The 13,890-nt window shown below is 46.5% G+C and overlaps 1 protein-coding gene across 1 annotated transcript in view; it reads right to left on the reverse strand.

Annotated features, from left to right (window-relative positions):
• The window catches only part of LOC306944797 (neural-cadherin-like), a gene marked incomplete at both ends in the record, with an annotated part of 41,073 nt that extends 33,279 nt beyond the window's left edge, over window positions 1–7,794 (reverse strand). The window contains one exon of the mRNA XM_079533398.1: window positions 6,918–7,794. Coding sequence (XP_079389524.1) covers window positions 6,918–7,794 — 877 coding nt within the window. The remainder of the gene's footprint in view (window positions 1–6,917) is intronic.
• Window positions 7,795–13,890: the final 6,096 nt, after the last annotated feature.

The following is a 13,890-nucleotide window of genomic DNA, read 5'->3' on the forward strand; positions in this document are numbered from 1 at the left end:
TCTGTCCTCGGATCATTAAATACACAAAATAAGTTCAATAATAATAATAATTATTATTATTATTAAAAAAAAACAAACACAACAAACCAACCAACCAACCGAAAACTCAACAACCAGACCCTAAGTGCAGAAAGGGAGAAAAGTAGAAATCAATGTGAGAGATGTGCATTGCCTGCCTGACAGAATATGGTCAGGTATTCGGACAAATTGCTTCAAGGTTGCAGGTCTGCTAAGGTCTACAGCACTGTCAGAAGAGACAGGCACACCTGGGTATCCACATGTCTCACACAGGAAGTCCCAACCTCTGCCTTTAGGACAACCAAATTTTAAGTTGGACCGAAGAAGAAAGCAGCATGTGAGCAAAACTGAAGGTGAGAAAGAAGCCAGAAATTCCAAACAAATCTTAACTGTAGACCTCAGAGATCAGATACCAAACAAAAGACTACCCACAGACAGAGACATCCCCCAACATAGAAGACTAGCATTTATGGGCAGACTTACACCAGTAAAAATGTGGTCTGGACAAATTCATCTGAGACAACTGCCCCCAGGAGGGAAAAGACTTAATTGAATGTTTAGTTTTTGAAGTATTTAAAATAATTTAAGACAGGATTTCTTTAGCTAGAGTAAATTCTTAGATTACACAGTTTCTCTTTTTGTAAACTACCAACATTGAATAAATGGGAACATTCGTTAGACACATTATCCTAAGAAACTTCTGCAATCATTCAGCAAAAGGCAAGGCTCAGCCCTCAGCACAGGCTAGGAGATGACCAGTGCTGCTCTAGGTTTCAATATTTCATTCACAGCTGAGAGGAGGGCTGAGAAACAGACACATTAACCAGCCCACCCATACCCAGCAACATTTGGCGAGTACCAAATAGAATCAGTAACAAGATCCTGCTGTAAAGAGTTGTAAAAAACACCACTACACCAAAATATCAGCCCTTCACATAAGCCTTATTCATTAAAATAAAACAAACAAACAAAAAAAGGCACAACCCATACACAGGAATACACTGCATTGAGTTCAAGACAACATCCAGGGAAATAACTGTATTGCTCAAATTAATGATAATTTTCTTATCTGAACTCACTCATGTCCCATTTGCTTGTGCAAACAGAGCCCAGCAGGACTGGGAATTACAAGAGGGGGGATTTAGATTGGATGTAAGAAAGAAGTTTTTTACAGTAAGGATGGTGAGACACTGGAACAGGTTGTCCAGAGAGGTGATGGATGCCCCATCCCTGGAGACACCTAAGGTCAAGCTGGATGGAGCTCTGAGCAATCTGATGTAGATGCAGGTGTCCCTGTTCATTGCAGGGAGTTGGACTAGATGGCCTTTAAGGGTCTCTTCCAACTCAAAGATTTTACTGATTCTAAGGAAGCTTTCACCTTCAGAAAGACTGAGATCTTTGTCCATTAAACATAATTTTCAACCAAAATAATATACTGATTATTTTTTATAATGACCAAAGCTTCAAAAGAAACAGCTAAGCATTCCAGATCCCAACATCCTTCTGAAGAGACATCAAGTTCTTTAAAAAGGCAAGTAGGTGATGCAAAAGCCACTTCTGCCTTTTCTTCTTGGTGGACAGAGGGGCTTCACTGGCAGAAGCAGCAGTGCCACAGCAGCCTGATTGCTGCAGTGTTTTCCATCACAGTGTCCAGAAGCACGATCCCCTCCAGCACCCAAGAGGACCTACAGCTCTGGGAACTGCCTCAGAACGCTGTGGTGCCGGCAAAGCAAACATGAGGCACTTCACGTTCAGAATGGCTGAACGTGAGGCACGCACCTCCCTTTAGCAGTTCTTAGCTGAGTTTTCCTGCCTCAATCCCTCCTGCTCAGCACATGAGCTGCTCTCAGTTCTCATGCCCATCTCTTCCCCGGGTATGGGCCCAAAGAAGGCAGATGCCACACAACCGCACAGAGCCTCTGCTGGCCAGATGTACAACAAACAAAGGCATACAACAAAACCAGTCCCAATGAGGAAGATAATTTTTTTTCCAGCTTTGTATCGGCTTTTCAGCTGTCAGAACTGGAAAGCCATTAACAGATCGAGTCGTTGAAATCAATAATGTTTTATTTTGTCCCCCTGTCACAATGGCAGCATCCTATCAAATCAAAATGCAACAGCTCACCCGTTTTGTCAATACAAATTTACAGAAAACAAACAATCCAGGAAAACAGGCTCTGTAGTCTGTGAAGAAGACTACCAATGGGATAAAACACTGGGATTGACACCACACAATTGGATAAGAGCCTTGGTACGATCCAGCTAGAAGTCAGAATGAAGGGGCTGATTTTCATGGATATATCAGCATGTCCCCAAGGCTTCAGCATTACTCCTCGGTTACAAATAACAACAAAGGGTTGGCAAAGGCTGGTTGGGTTGGTGGTTGGACTAAATGATCTGAGTGGTCTTTTCCAGCCCTATCTATTTTGTGATTCTGTGGTTCTGTGATTCTATGATTTTATGATGCTATGAACAGCACATCAGGGATGAGGTTGCTTGGCAGCAGCAAAACCAGCCTCAGGAACCTAAGCAAGAGGAACTTTAACTAAACTCAAAATAATTTCTCAGAGGGCAATTGTACCAATAACTGCCCCAGGAGAGCAGCAAGCAGAAGGACAGGGAGAACTCACTGTCCAAGTGACGAAGAGCATTGTGTCCATTGAACAAGAGCATGAAGAAAAGACTTGGAAAAGGTTTTTAAAATACAAATGGCTTTTCTTACAAACTTGTATCAACTTCATGTCCAATTTAATCATTTTCCTTTCCCAAGCAGAAGAAGGAAATGTGATAGATGTGATTTTCTCTTCCTGAGATGAGGTCTTGAAGTACACCAACTAATGTGGGTTTACAATAGAAACCTTGTACAAACTGAGAAGTAAAAAAATGTTCACATCTGAGAAATAATGGTAGTTTATGTCTTGTTCACATTCTCTGTGGCAAAATAAACTATTTGAATGTAAGAGACAGCACCTTGCCATGCTCTTGGGCCCAGCGGTCACAGGGTAGGGACAGGAGCTTCTGCTGAACTCCCCCCAAGAACCCGGGCAGCTCCTGTCAGCCCCATTGAGCCTGAGGAAGGCTTGCAGTCTTCAGGACTGAAATGAAAAACTAGCCTCAAATGACCTGCTTTCCTCAAATTAAAGAAAAAGAAGTAATGGCCAGGAAACACCTGCTGTGCTGAATAAGCTAATAAACGTCTATCTCAAATGTCACACGAAGAAAAGAAAGAAAGTGGCTCTAGAATCCTATAAATGCATGTCCTGTAAATCCACAATTTTCCTTATGAAATGCACTTTACAGGAGCAATTTTCAAAAATGGAGTTGAACAGACTGAAAACTGTGGAAGATCATAGTATTTTGGTTGAAGCAGAAAGGAAAAACAAGTAGAGGGGCACTCATTTGTTTCTATAGGCTTAAGTTGCCCTCAGGCTGCAGGCTGGGCAGCTGCTGAGGCAGTAAGGTAAAATGCTTGGCAGGCAGCTTGCAGGAAATGTGCATTTGCCTTTAAAACCACACTTCAACAGAAGACTGGGACAATCTGCATCCACCTGTTTTTGCAGTTATGATCAGTCGCACCACTCCAGTGCTGCCTGAGGTGTCACACGTCTCATAAATCTGCTTTCTAACATCCCCCAGGTACCTGCAACCCAGTCCTCAGCAACTACACAGTGCCCAAAAGCATGGAAGAAAAGCATTGCATATGAGAAAAAATAAAAAAGATATAGATGGAAACAGTTCATGAAAATTCCTCCGTGAGTACTTTTGTGCCTTCCAGAAATGTCCCCCAGACACAAGCATTCACAGGAATAATATACTTACAGAGTACTTGCATTTCCAACAACATGCCTCATAGCAGCAATTAATCTTTCAGCAGCACTCATTGTTGGTTTTACAAATACCTCTGAGCCTACAGCAGCGATGCTCACACAGTCTCACTGCCAGCTGGGCCCACCCTCTCCTGCCCAAACAGCATTAGGATCTGGTTGCTGGGTTGTTCCTACAAGCTTTAGGAAAGCAGCTGGCCAGAAGATGGCCAACTAAGGGTTTCCCCTGAAGGAACGGATAAGAGAAATCAGTTTTCATGTGGTCTTGACAAGCAGACTGGTGAGCAATGCTCCACCTTTGCTGCCCTTCACATTGTGCATGAAGCAGAGGAACAGCTTCACAGGTAACACCCTGGAATCAAATCCTTCCTTTTTTTCATTTCTTTCCCCCAACTCTCTCAAGAAAAGTTGTGCAGGGTGGTTTCAATGCAGTCATGGAAGTACCAGGTCAACTCTGCTCCAATCAGCCGTGAGAGATGCTTGGGGGTGAAGTTTCTGATAACGAATAGATGTGATTTCTCCGGGATATCCTAAGGACACTGGATCCAATGCTCAGGGGTACTGTATCCCCTTGTAACACCCTACCTGACCCGATGCACACCACAGCAGTACGTAGCTACGACCACATCTTCCATATCTTGAAGGCAGGGCAATATCCTTACCAGTAGCATTACAGAAATGGGTGTGCTTGCTTCCCTGAAGGCATACAAAGCATTACATCAGTTTGTGGATCAAAAGCCTGCAGCCACAGTGCACCTTGATGAGGAACAGTGCCAAGTGCCCCATCAGCAGCTGTTTCAGCAGCAATGGCTTTCCTCCCTTGGTTAACCACAGTCAGCACCAGTGCAGCCCACCCTGCTGCCATCAGTTGATGACATGTCTGGGACACATTTCTTCATGTACCCAACATGGATCGCCCCTCAGGTTTCAGTTGGCAAGGTTTAAGGAATTTAGTCTGCTCTCTCATTGGTGTTCTCCTATACAACAGGTCACCACATTTCCCCTCTTAAGCGACATCTATTACAGTGAAAGTAGTTGGTGTCCTCTTCCCCTTCCACAGACACACAGAATTATACTCACACAATATCCCAAGTTGAAAGGGACCCTTAGGGATCATTGAGTCCAACAGCCCTACCACTTTGCTACTCTTCCTTTCCCAAAGCTTTCGTCTATTCCATTTGTTTGCTCCGCCCAAAGCTCCACGAACTCATTTGATATAAGCCAGCAGCTGGAGGCATACAGCACTGACTGCAGCCTACACACCTTATGCTCAGGTCCATCCCTCAGTCAGCAATACATAAGCCACCAAGAACTGTACAGTTACAGGAGCATAACCCCAAGTTCTTTCCATCAGCCTATTTCCTAAGGCCACATGTTTCAAGGATTTGTTCAAACTTTCTCTTAAATTTTTGACAGTTCCCACTAGCATACCTACCTCACTGCTCAGGCAGAAACTTCAAGGTTGGACAGAAATGCACTAAATTACTGCTTTAGCACAGAAACTTTAATGAAATACTGCTGAGGAGGCCTCAGCTCACATGAGTAAGGACAACCTTCAAAGAGGATGAAGGAGGGGATGAAGCTCCCTTCCATCCCGGGCTCGGATTCCAAACACACAGGCAGCACGTGTGCTTGCCCAGCTGCCCTTCATGGAAAAACAGAGAATGTTTGTGTCCATGTTCCAGACATCCTGTCCTGCAGCAGTGTCACAGGATTACAGAATATCCTAAGTTGGAAAGTACCCAGAAGGGCCATTCAGTCCAGCTCCTGGCTCCACACAGGACCACCCAAAAATCAGGAGCTGTAGGCTCCTTGGTCAGAGCTATGGTCTATTTCCTCTGGCTTTAGTTACAGCTGGAAATGCTTCTTATCAGCTGTGTTTCCACAGGGCCAGCTATGGAGCCTCACAGCAGTGAGGGTAACCCCATGCCCATCAGTGCTACCAAGTGAGTTGGGAAGCAAGAGGTTGTGGAACTCCGTACACAGAACACATTTCAGTATTTTAGCTGTGCAGCACAAGTGCTGTGTCTTAGCATCACAGAATCGTTGAAGACGGAAGGGACCCTTAAAGGCCAACAGATCCAACTCCCCTGCAATGAGCAGGGACACCTACAGCTACATTAGGTTGCTCAGAGCCCCTCCAGCCTGACCTTGGGCATCTCCACTGATGGGGCACCCATCACATCTCTGGGCAACCTGTTCCAGTGCCTGCCGGTCACCTACTGTTAATTATATTTGGTAAGGGGCAAGAGAAAGGAGAAATGATAAGCAGGAACAAGTAAATTTTGCTTGGCTTCAGACAGCTCACATTTTAAGATAGTAGAAGCCTCCAGCTCTGACTGTGTTACATAAACTGCAAGAAAAAGAGCCTCAGTTCATCCCTGGGCAAAGCTATGGAATAGTTTTGATTTTAAAAGCAGCTCAAAAGAGCATCAAAACGACCTTGTCCCGATTGGTCATTGAACTCCTTTCTCCCCGAGGCTCATCCCTTGTCAATACATTATCTGTGCACAGACACGAGTGAAAATACATGGCGCAGAACTGCACTGGAGAGGACAGCATGTCTGATTTACACACCACCACTCACAAGGTTAATTGCTGTGTTCAAAATAAGCAAGGCCACCGGGCAGCACGTTGTCCAGACAGCTTCCAGTGCTGGCTGGTTCTCGGCTGAGAATCATAGAATCATCATGGTTGGAAAACATCATCTAGTCCATCCGTCAGCCCATCACCACCATGCCCACTAAGCGCATCCCTGAGTGCCACATCTTCGTGACTCTTGAGCACCTCCAGGATGGTGAATCCACCACCTTTTTGGGCAGCCCGTGCCAGCGCCTCACCACTCCTCCCGAGAAAAGATTTTTCCTAATATCCAGCCTGAACCTCCCCGGCGCAACTTCAAGCCATTATACCTCTCCTCCTACGGCTTTTACCTGGGAGAAGAGACCGACGCCCACCTCGCCACAGCCTCCTCCCAGGCAGCATAAAGCGATAAGGTCTCCCAGACTTCCTCTCCCGCAGCCCCGAGAGCCCAGCATAGCCCAGCCCGCTTCCCCGCGGCCCGGCCGCCCTTACCTCTCCCCGCGCTGCGGTGCACCTTGACGAGCGCCTCGGCGCCGCCCCCGGCCGGTAGCTCCCGCCGCAGGTAGAGCCGCCCCGACGCGCGGTCCACGCCGAGCGGTGCGGCTCCGGGTGCCGCCAGCTCGAACCACCCGTCGGTGTCGCGGCCCCGCGGCAGCGTGAACACGGTGTCTCCCACCCGCGCCCCCGGGGGCAGCCGTGCCGCGTACCGCCGGGGTCCGGGGGACGGCGAGCGCGGCAGCCGCCTCCTCTGCTCGCCCGGGCCGCGCACTGCCAGCGGCGGGCGCGGCGGACGGCCTCGGTCCCGCGCCCGCACCCAGAGGCTGAGGCGGCGTGACGCCGGCGGCGAGTCCGCGCTCGGCACCCGTGCGCTGCGGGGCACCGCGAAGAGCGGGCGGCTTCCGGCACCGGGCGGCCAGGCACGGTAAGCGAGCGGCGCGTCGGGGCTCTCGTCGCCGTCCGAGGCGCGAAGCCGCGCCAGCTCTCCGCCTTGCGGCGACGGCTCGGCCGCCTCCAGGCGCGCGGCGGGCGGCGGGCGCGGGCGGCGGTCGTAGCGAGCCGGGACGCGGACGCGCGGCAGTGCTGCCCGGGGCCGGACGGCCGCTCGCAGCAGCGGGCGGTACTCGGTCCGCGCTCCCCGGTTCGGGCGCCGCGCCGTGCGCGCCTCCAGCTCCCCACGCTCGCCCCCCGGCCGCCGCTGCAGAGGCTCCCCGGGGCCCCACAGCGGCACCCGCGCTCCCCGCACCCGCGTCTCCGCCGGGCTGTTCTCGGGCACGTGGCCGGAGAAGTGCGGCAGGCGAGGAGCCCCCGGCTCCGCCGCCGCCCCGCAGAGCAGCGGCAGGGCCAGCAGCAGCCCGCCCGCACCCAGCATCGCACCGAGCTGGCTTGGCGCGGCTCCGAGCCCCTCCACGTGCAGCCCGGCCCGCACCCCCGGCAGCGAGGAGGGGCTGAGTGAAGCGGGATCTGCCCGCAGCCGCGTCCTATGGGAAGCTTCGAGCGAGGTCATCGCAACGCCCCAACTACGTTTCAGTCTCTGGGAGGGATATCCCGGGGAAAGGATTAGCGTGCTGCTCGACTGCGATACTGAAGCAGTCCCACCGAGTCAGGGAAACAAACGCACCGCTTGCTTGACACCTGAAGAAAGCAATCTGGGCATGGGATCACCGTGGTGGTTGTAACGCAATGAACAGAATCACAGAATCATTAAGGGTGGAAAACCCTCTAAGACAGTCTGATCCAGCCATCAGCCCACCCCCACCATGCCTGCTAACCATCTCCACAGTTTCTGACCACTTCCAGGGCAGTGACTCCCCACCACCCATGGCAGCCTGTGCCACTGCCTCACTGCTCTTTCTGAGAATGTTTTCCTAATATTCAACCTGAACCTTCCCTGACATAACCTGAGGCCATTACATCCCATCCTACCACTAGAAGTGTGACCCCAGGCCAATGACTTTCCACCACTCACCAAAATGAAGGTCACTTATTTCCTCTAAGCACAGGTCCCAGCAGCCTCCCACTCCTGCTAACATGCAGCTCAAAATCTGCTTTCTTCCAGGGACAGCTTGGGAGCATCCTTTTGCTGAGCCTCTGCGTGCAACTGGCTACACGGGGCTTACATTTATATGTTGGTTGCTGCAGCAGGAGCTGACGGCCAGGCAGCTGTGCTGTAACGTCAGTGACAACGCACCCAGGCTGGAAGCAAAACTGTGCTCCAGTGCCAGGTGCAGTTGCAGTCAGCACTGGGCAAATACTGTGGACACCCAGCAAAGTTGACAGCCAATTGCTGGTGCTGAGAATGAGCAGAGCTGGGTCACCACATCCTGTGGTGTCCTGGGAAAGCAATGGGCTGACGGCTCCTGCCCACTTCTCAGGATGCTCAGGATGAGAAGACGGGCTGTGAACCCAACCACTTCCAGGAGTTGTTTGCTGTAACGCCACAGAGCTGGCCATAAGGATCCAGCAAGGGGCAACTCACTGCCTCAAGGTTTGAGTGCATTCCCTATACTCTCACCTAAAAACAACATGAATAATTCCTGACCTCAGAAAGGCACCAGGAAGATAACTAAATTGTGGTCCTTAATCTGAGCCAGCCACATCATGAGCATTAGCCGTATTATTTTCAACACCCAATTACACAAAGTCATTGCAATGACAACAGATGTACGTGCAGATATATACTGGTGGACACAAATCTCACCCTACAGCAAGATGCAAGCACAGCACAAGTGCACTTGGTGGTGATGACCAGCCTTCAGCACTGCTCTTGTTGGAATCGGGCAATTTGTACACATCAAATACATCTTCTGAAAAGGGAAAACTTATTTATAATAGGCTATGCAGATTCTTTGCAACTATAAAAAAGGACCAAACTGCACTGTTTTGTTGGAAAACAATACTGATATGAAGAAAACACCTCCATTGGTCTCTTCAATGAGAGTCATTTTCCTCCTGGCCATCAGGGACAGCTGGGTTCTGCACTACTGCATCCCCTTGCCAGGATGCTGCTGAGGTGATTGGGTGACTCCTGTGTAGCCATCTTCCAAAGGAACTTGGGCATCCTGTGTAACTGAAGGCACAGAGAACCTGGTACAGTATCAAGCAAAGAGGCAACCCCACTACAAATAGTGAAATGGCTCTTGGCTGTGATAGGAAACAGGAAGGAATAAGTGGAAATTGAACTAACTCCTCAGAAAACATGAGGGCACTGCCAGCTCCTGGTACTGAAGGATCACAGTGAAATTCAGCTTTAGGATCCTTCTCTAGCAAACATGAGCTCTTCTTACCCCATTTCAAGGTCGGGCTCTGACAGAGCTTCCTATGGTGCAGCACAGAGGAGCTCCATTCCTGCCTGTCCTTTGCCAGCCTTCTGAATGAGGGGAGGTGCCACGGTGGTCCTACATTCACCTCATCTTACAGAACAGGCTGGTTGTATGACCAATTCTTATATCTGATATTTTTACTGTCTTTAGAAACTTTGGATAGAATATTCTCAAGGTTTTCTTATTGTTATATAGTAAATTATTATAAAATTGTCAGCATTCATTCTAATATCAAACAACAGAAGGCTTCAATCACAAACTGTAAAAATTCAAGATATGATACGTGAGTTAATTAAAAATCAGTGAGCATTTGATGTTGCATTGCAATTCATTTCCAGTTGGCACAGATACAAAAATTGGCTTATTACTGCAATAGAGAAAGGTTAATTCATTGTGAACTATTAAATTGGTGTCTTCTTTCCTCAAAAAGGTATCAGAATGTCAAAGAAAACATAAAATGGTTTGTGACCCAAACATCACAGAATCATATAATGGCCTGGATTGAAACGGACCACAAAGATCATCTAGTTTCAACCCCCCCGCTATGTGCAGGGTCGCCAACCACTAGGCCAGAGCCACATCCATCCATGCAATTTTTTGGCACAGCAAGTTTGTCACAAGAGAAAAGTATTTACTATTGCTTACTATTTATACATCATTTTGATAAAATACCTATCCACAAAGCAAATGGGATGAAAGGAACTGGATTCCTTAGACTTGCTATCAAATACTGCACACAGATCTATCCAGATGCCATCCACACTACTGCTAAATGTCACCATTAACAAGTGTAGCATCACTGATACTTCCACTTCCTTGAAGTGAGTTTGAAATCTTGACAGGCGTTAGCACCCATCTCTTCTCCATCAGATAACAGGTAACCTCACTGCTTGGAAGGCAGGATTGCGTACGAGTTATTAGCCAGGAAAACAGCAACATGGCTGGCAGACAACCCAGCTGCATCCACTGACTGCAGGAGCATCTCTGGAAGCAAGGCTAGTGAGACACAGCAGAAGCTCTAGGAATTAGAGGCACAGGAAAGAAACACCAGTGGAGTTGTTTGTTTGTTTAATAAAAGCTCGCAAGGCACATATTTCAACTGAATTGCAACATCTACAGCAAAACAGATCAAAATTTGCAAAACATTCCCCCAAACCTCTGAGGAACTGAAACCCACGACCTGGGTTGAAAACCGAGCTTGGGTTGTGTGCACCAGTCAGGTGTGGTTATGCCCCATGGTTGTCCTTCCGAGGGATATCACAGAACTTACTGTTTCCATCTTTTCCCACAGAAGGTGGACACTAGAGCATACAACAGTATTTTTGCTAATCCATAACTGGATAAGAAATTCAAGAATATCATTTTTTTTCACAAGATATGAATCTTCCATGCCTTCTGACCGGGACAACAGCGATGTTTCCCTCAGCAAAAGGCTCCTTCTCTGTTACTTAAGGCTGCTGCGCCAATGATGCTGCAACACAATCTTCTCTAATATAAAAAGCAAGGTAAAAATCTTAAATGATTCTCCTTATACAGAATCGATTGAAGTATCAAGAATACATCTTTATGACAAAACTAATAGTAACTATGTCACAGTTCAAATAAAGTTCAACATGTTCATTCAAACATGTATGAAGGCCGACGTGCTACAACATATGTAATTTCCTTAGATGTACGGTTGGCCTCATTTGTGTTTTTCTTAACATGTGTGCTCTACATGTAAGTATTCAAACTACACTCCATGTGGTCACACATACACACAGCGTCGCTGTAAAACACAACAGGCAGTCCAGGATAGTTGATACGCTGCACCTTGGTGTGGCATTATAAGGCAAGAAGCCATAAGTTGAGCAGCTTCATCCACCCAAGTGCAATTGTAACCCTGAAATGTGGTACCTGGTATGCCTTATTGCTGGTATGAAATAGTGCTCATGAACAATCAGCCACAAGAGAGCAGATCACTGACACATAGACATGTAATTCCAGACAGTGATTCAAACAAATTTAAGTTGTACACAGAACTCTACACTTACTTTCAGTTATTAACTCCATAGCACATACAAGGTTCCTGATTGCCTGCCATAACCCAAGTTAGTTCACAAGCTTATCTTGATATTGTAATTGAAAAGTCTGAAACTGTAACAGTGCAGCAAAACATATACACTTGTGCATAAGCAAATAAACAGGCTGCTTTTGGCCAGAGAGACATGCATGCTATCCTGAGCACAATGACTGCATCCCTAGAAAGGATATTTACTTCCAACATATAACCCAGTTACGCTGATAAATGCTTCTCCCAATGATCGAATCAGGTATTTTCGATGGGTTTATCTAAGCACTGGTTTTAAATACAATGAATAATTTTAATACTTGGTCTAAACTCACAGACGTAAAAAGATAACCAGATTAAAAGAAAAAAACAGATTACGGACTTGTTGACATTTACAACAGTAAAGCTTTTCTCTTTTAAATCACTCCAATAGTGATAACAGATGTTTAGGAACATCAGCACTATTTTTCAGTGTAAAGTAAACAACATATCTGCATACAGCAGATAGGAATCATGCATACACATCAACACGTTGCAGTTCCTAACAATTTCAGAGTCAATCCCTCTGAATTTGCATTTTAATCAGCAAATGTAGTAGGGTAGTTTCGCAGCTTTCATTTACAGAATGGTTGTTCAGTTGAAGGTTCATTCTATTAAGCCAGATGTTTCTTTAAAGACATCTGCATCCCAAAGAACTATTCCCACATGCCTGACAGACTGGTCTCTGGGCCAGGTGTTACAAGAATCCATAACTGCGTAACTCTTGGTAATGAGGACTCTCTCCCAGAACTTAAGTCCTGGCATTCTGTCCAGCTGCACTTACATCAGCCAAGTTATGATTACCTTTTGTTGAGTTTTCCATTCACAACACCAGGATTAGGCCCAGAGCTGGAATTAAAGCATCATTCATTCTCTTGAAAGAGAGAATGAACCTCAGCTAGCAACAAAACAGGATGAACAGAAAATTCAAGGAAGTTGCAGAGACAAATGGGGCCATATAATGAAGGCAAATTTTGGAGGGAATCAGGACTACAGAATGTTTCCCCATGTTTTCAAAGTTCCCAGCATAGCTGCATAATTAATGTATAAAAAGCTATGAGCTACTGTGCCACTACTGATTAATGATGGTGATGATAGTGTTTAAAATTAGTTCTGACTACCTTAATCTATCACAAAATAATTAGTTGAATGAAATGACCATCACCCATCCCTTGCCACACACACACACACACACACACACACAAACCAGCTTGCACACAGGAGTGAAGAGCAGCAGTCTCAGCAGCAAACCTAGTCATCATGCTACACTTGTCTGAAGTACAGCATAGTGTTGTATACTGGCCCATTCTGATGGCTGCTAAAACACACGTATGCTCAGATGCATACATATGTAAGCATGGAAGAATCCTGAAGTCAAGCTCTTTCCAAACTGAAAATCTGACTTTGTCAACTCCTACAGCTACGTCCAAGTCCAAGCACTTCCTCCAACACGTCTCCAACAATGCAGAGATCAGTGCCTCAGTCTATGGCACTGTTTAAATAACATCTTCCTTATTTGATTTATACAAATACTTTACCTACACATAACGTGTATGAACGTGTTCAATAAACAAAGCAGTGTTTATAGTGGAAATCAGGAAGAATAAAAAACCACAGTAACCAAAGAAAACATATTAGAAATATTAAACAAACCCAAACACTTGATGACTTAGGATACACCACTTAATTTCTTACTAAAAAATGGAAACTACGTGACTTAAATGAGCTCTTCAACATAACTTTTTCCAAAGTCTATCCACATCAGCTCTCTAACACTGAAGTTAGAAATATCTGTTAAATGAACATTAAGATGGTTTACAATGGGAAGACAAATGCAAGAACATGGAAGACTGTCACACTTTCTTGTGGAGACTGTAAAATTGTCAAATTTTCCTGGCTCCTTCAAAGAAGGCATCTGTAACGGTTGGTCTGTAGAGTTCAAACAGTTCCAGTTTGGTGGAAAAAAAACAAACCCAAAAAACTGGTCAGTACGCTGCACCCACGTGTATCTGTAAAAATAATTTTCTTAATCAAAAGGAATTTTTCCAGCTGAATT

This window comes from Tetrao urogallus (genome assembly GCF_951394365.1).
Source record: "Tetrao urogallus genome assembly, chromosome: 3".
Lineage (NCBI taxonomy): Eukaryota > Metazoa > Chordata > Aves > Galliformes > Phasianidae > Tetrao > Tetrao urogallus.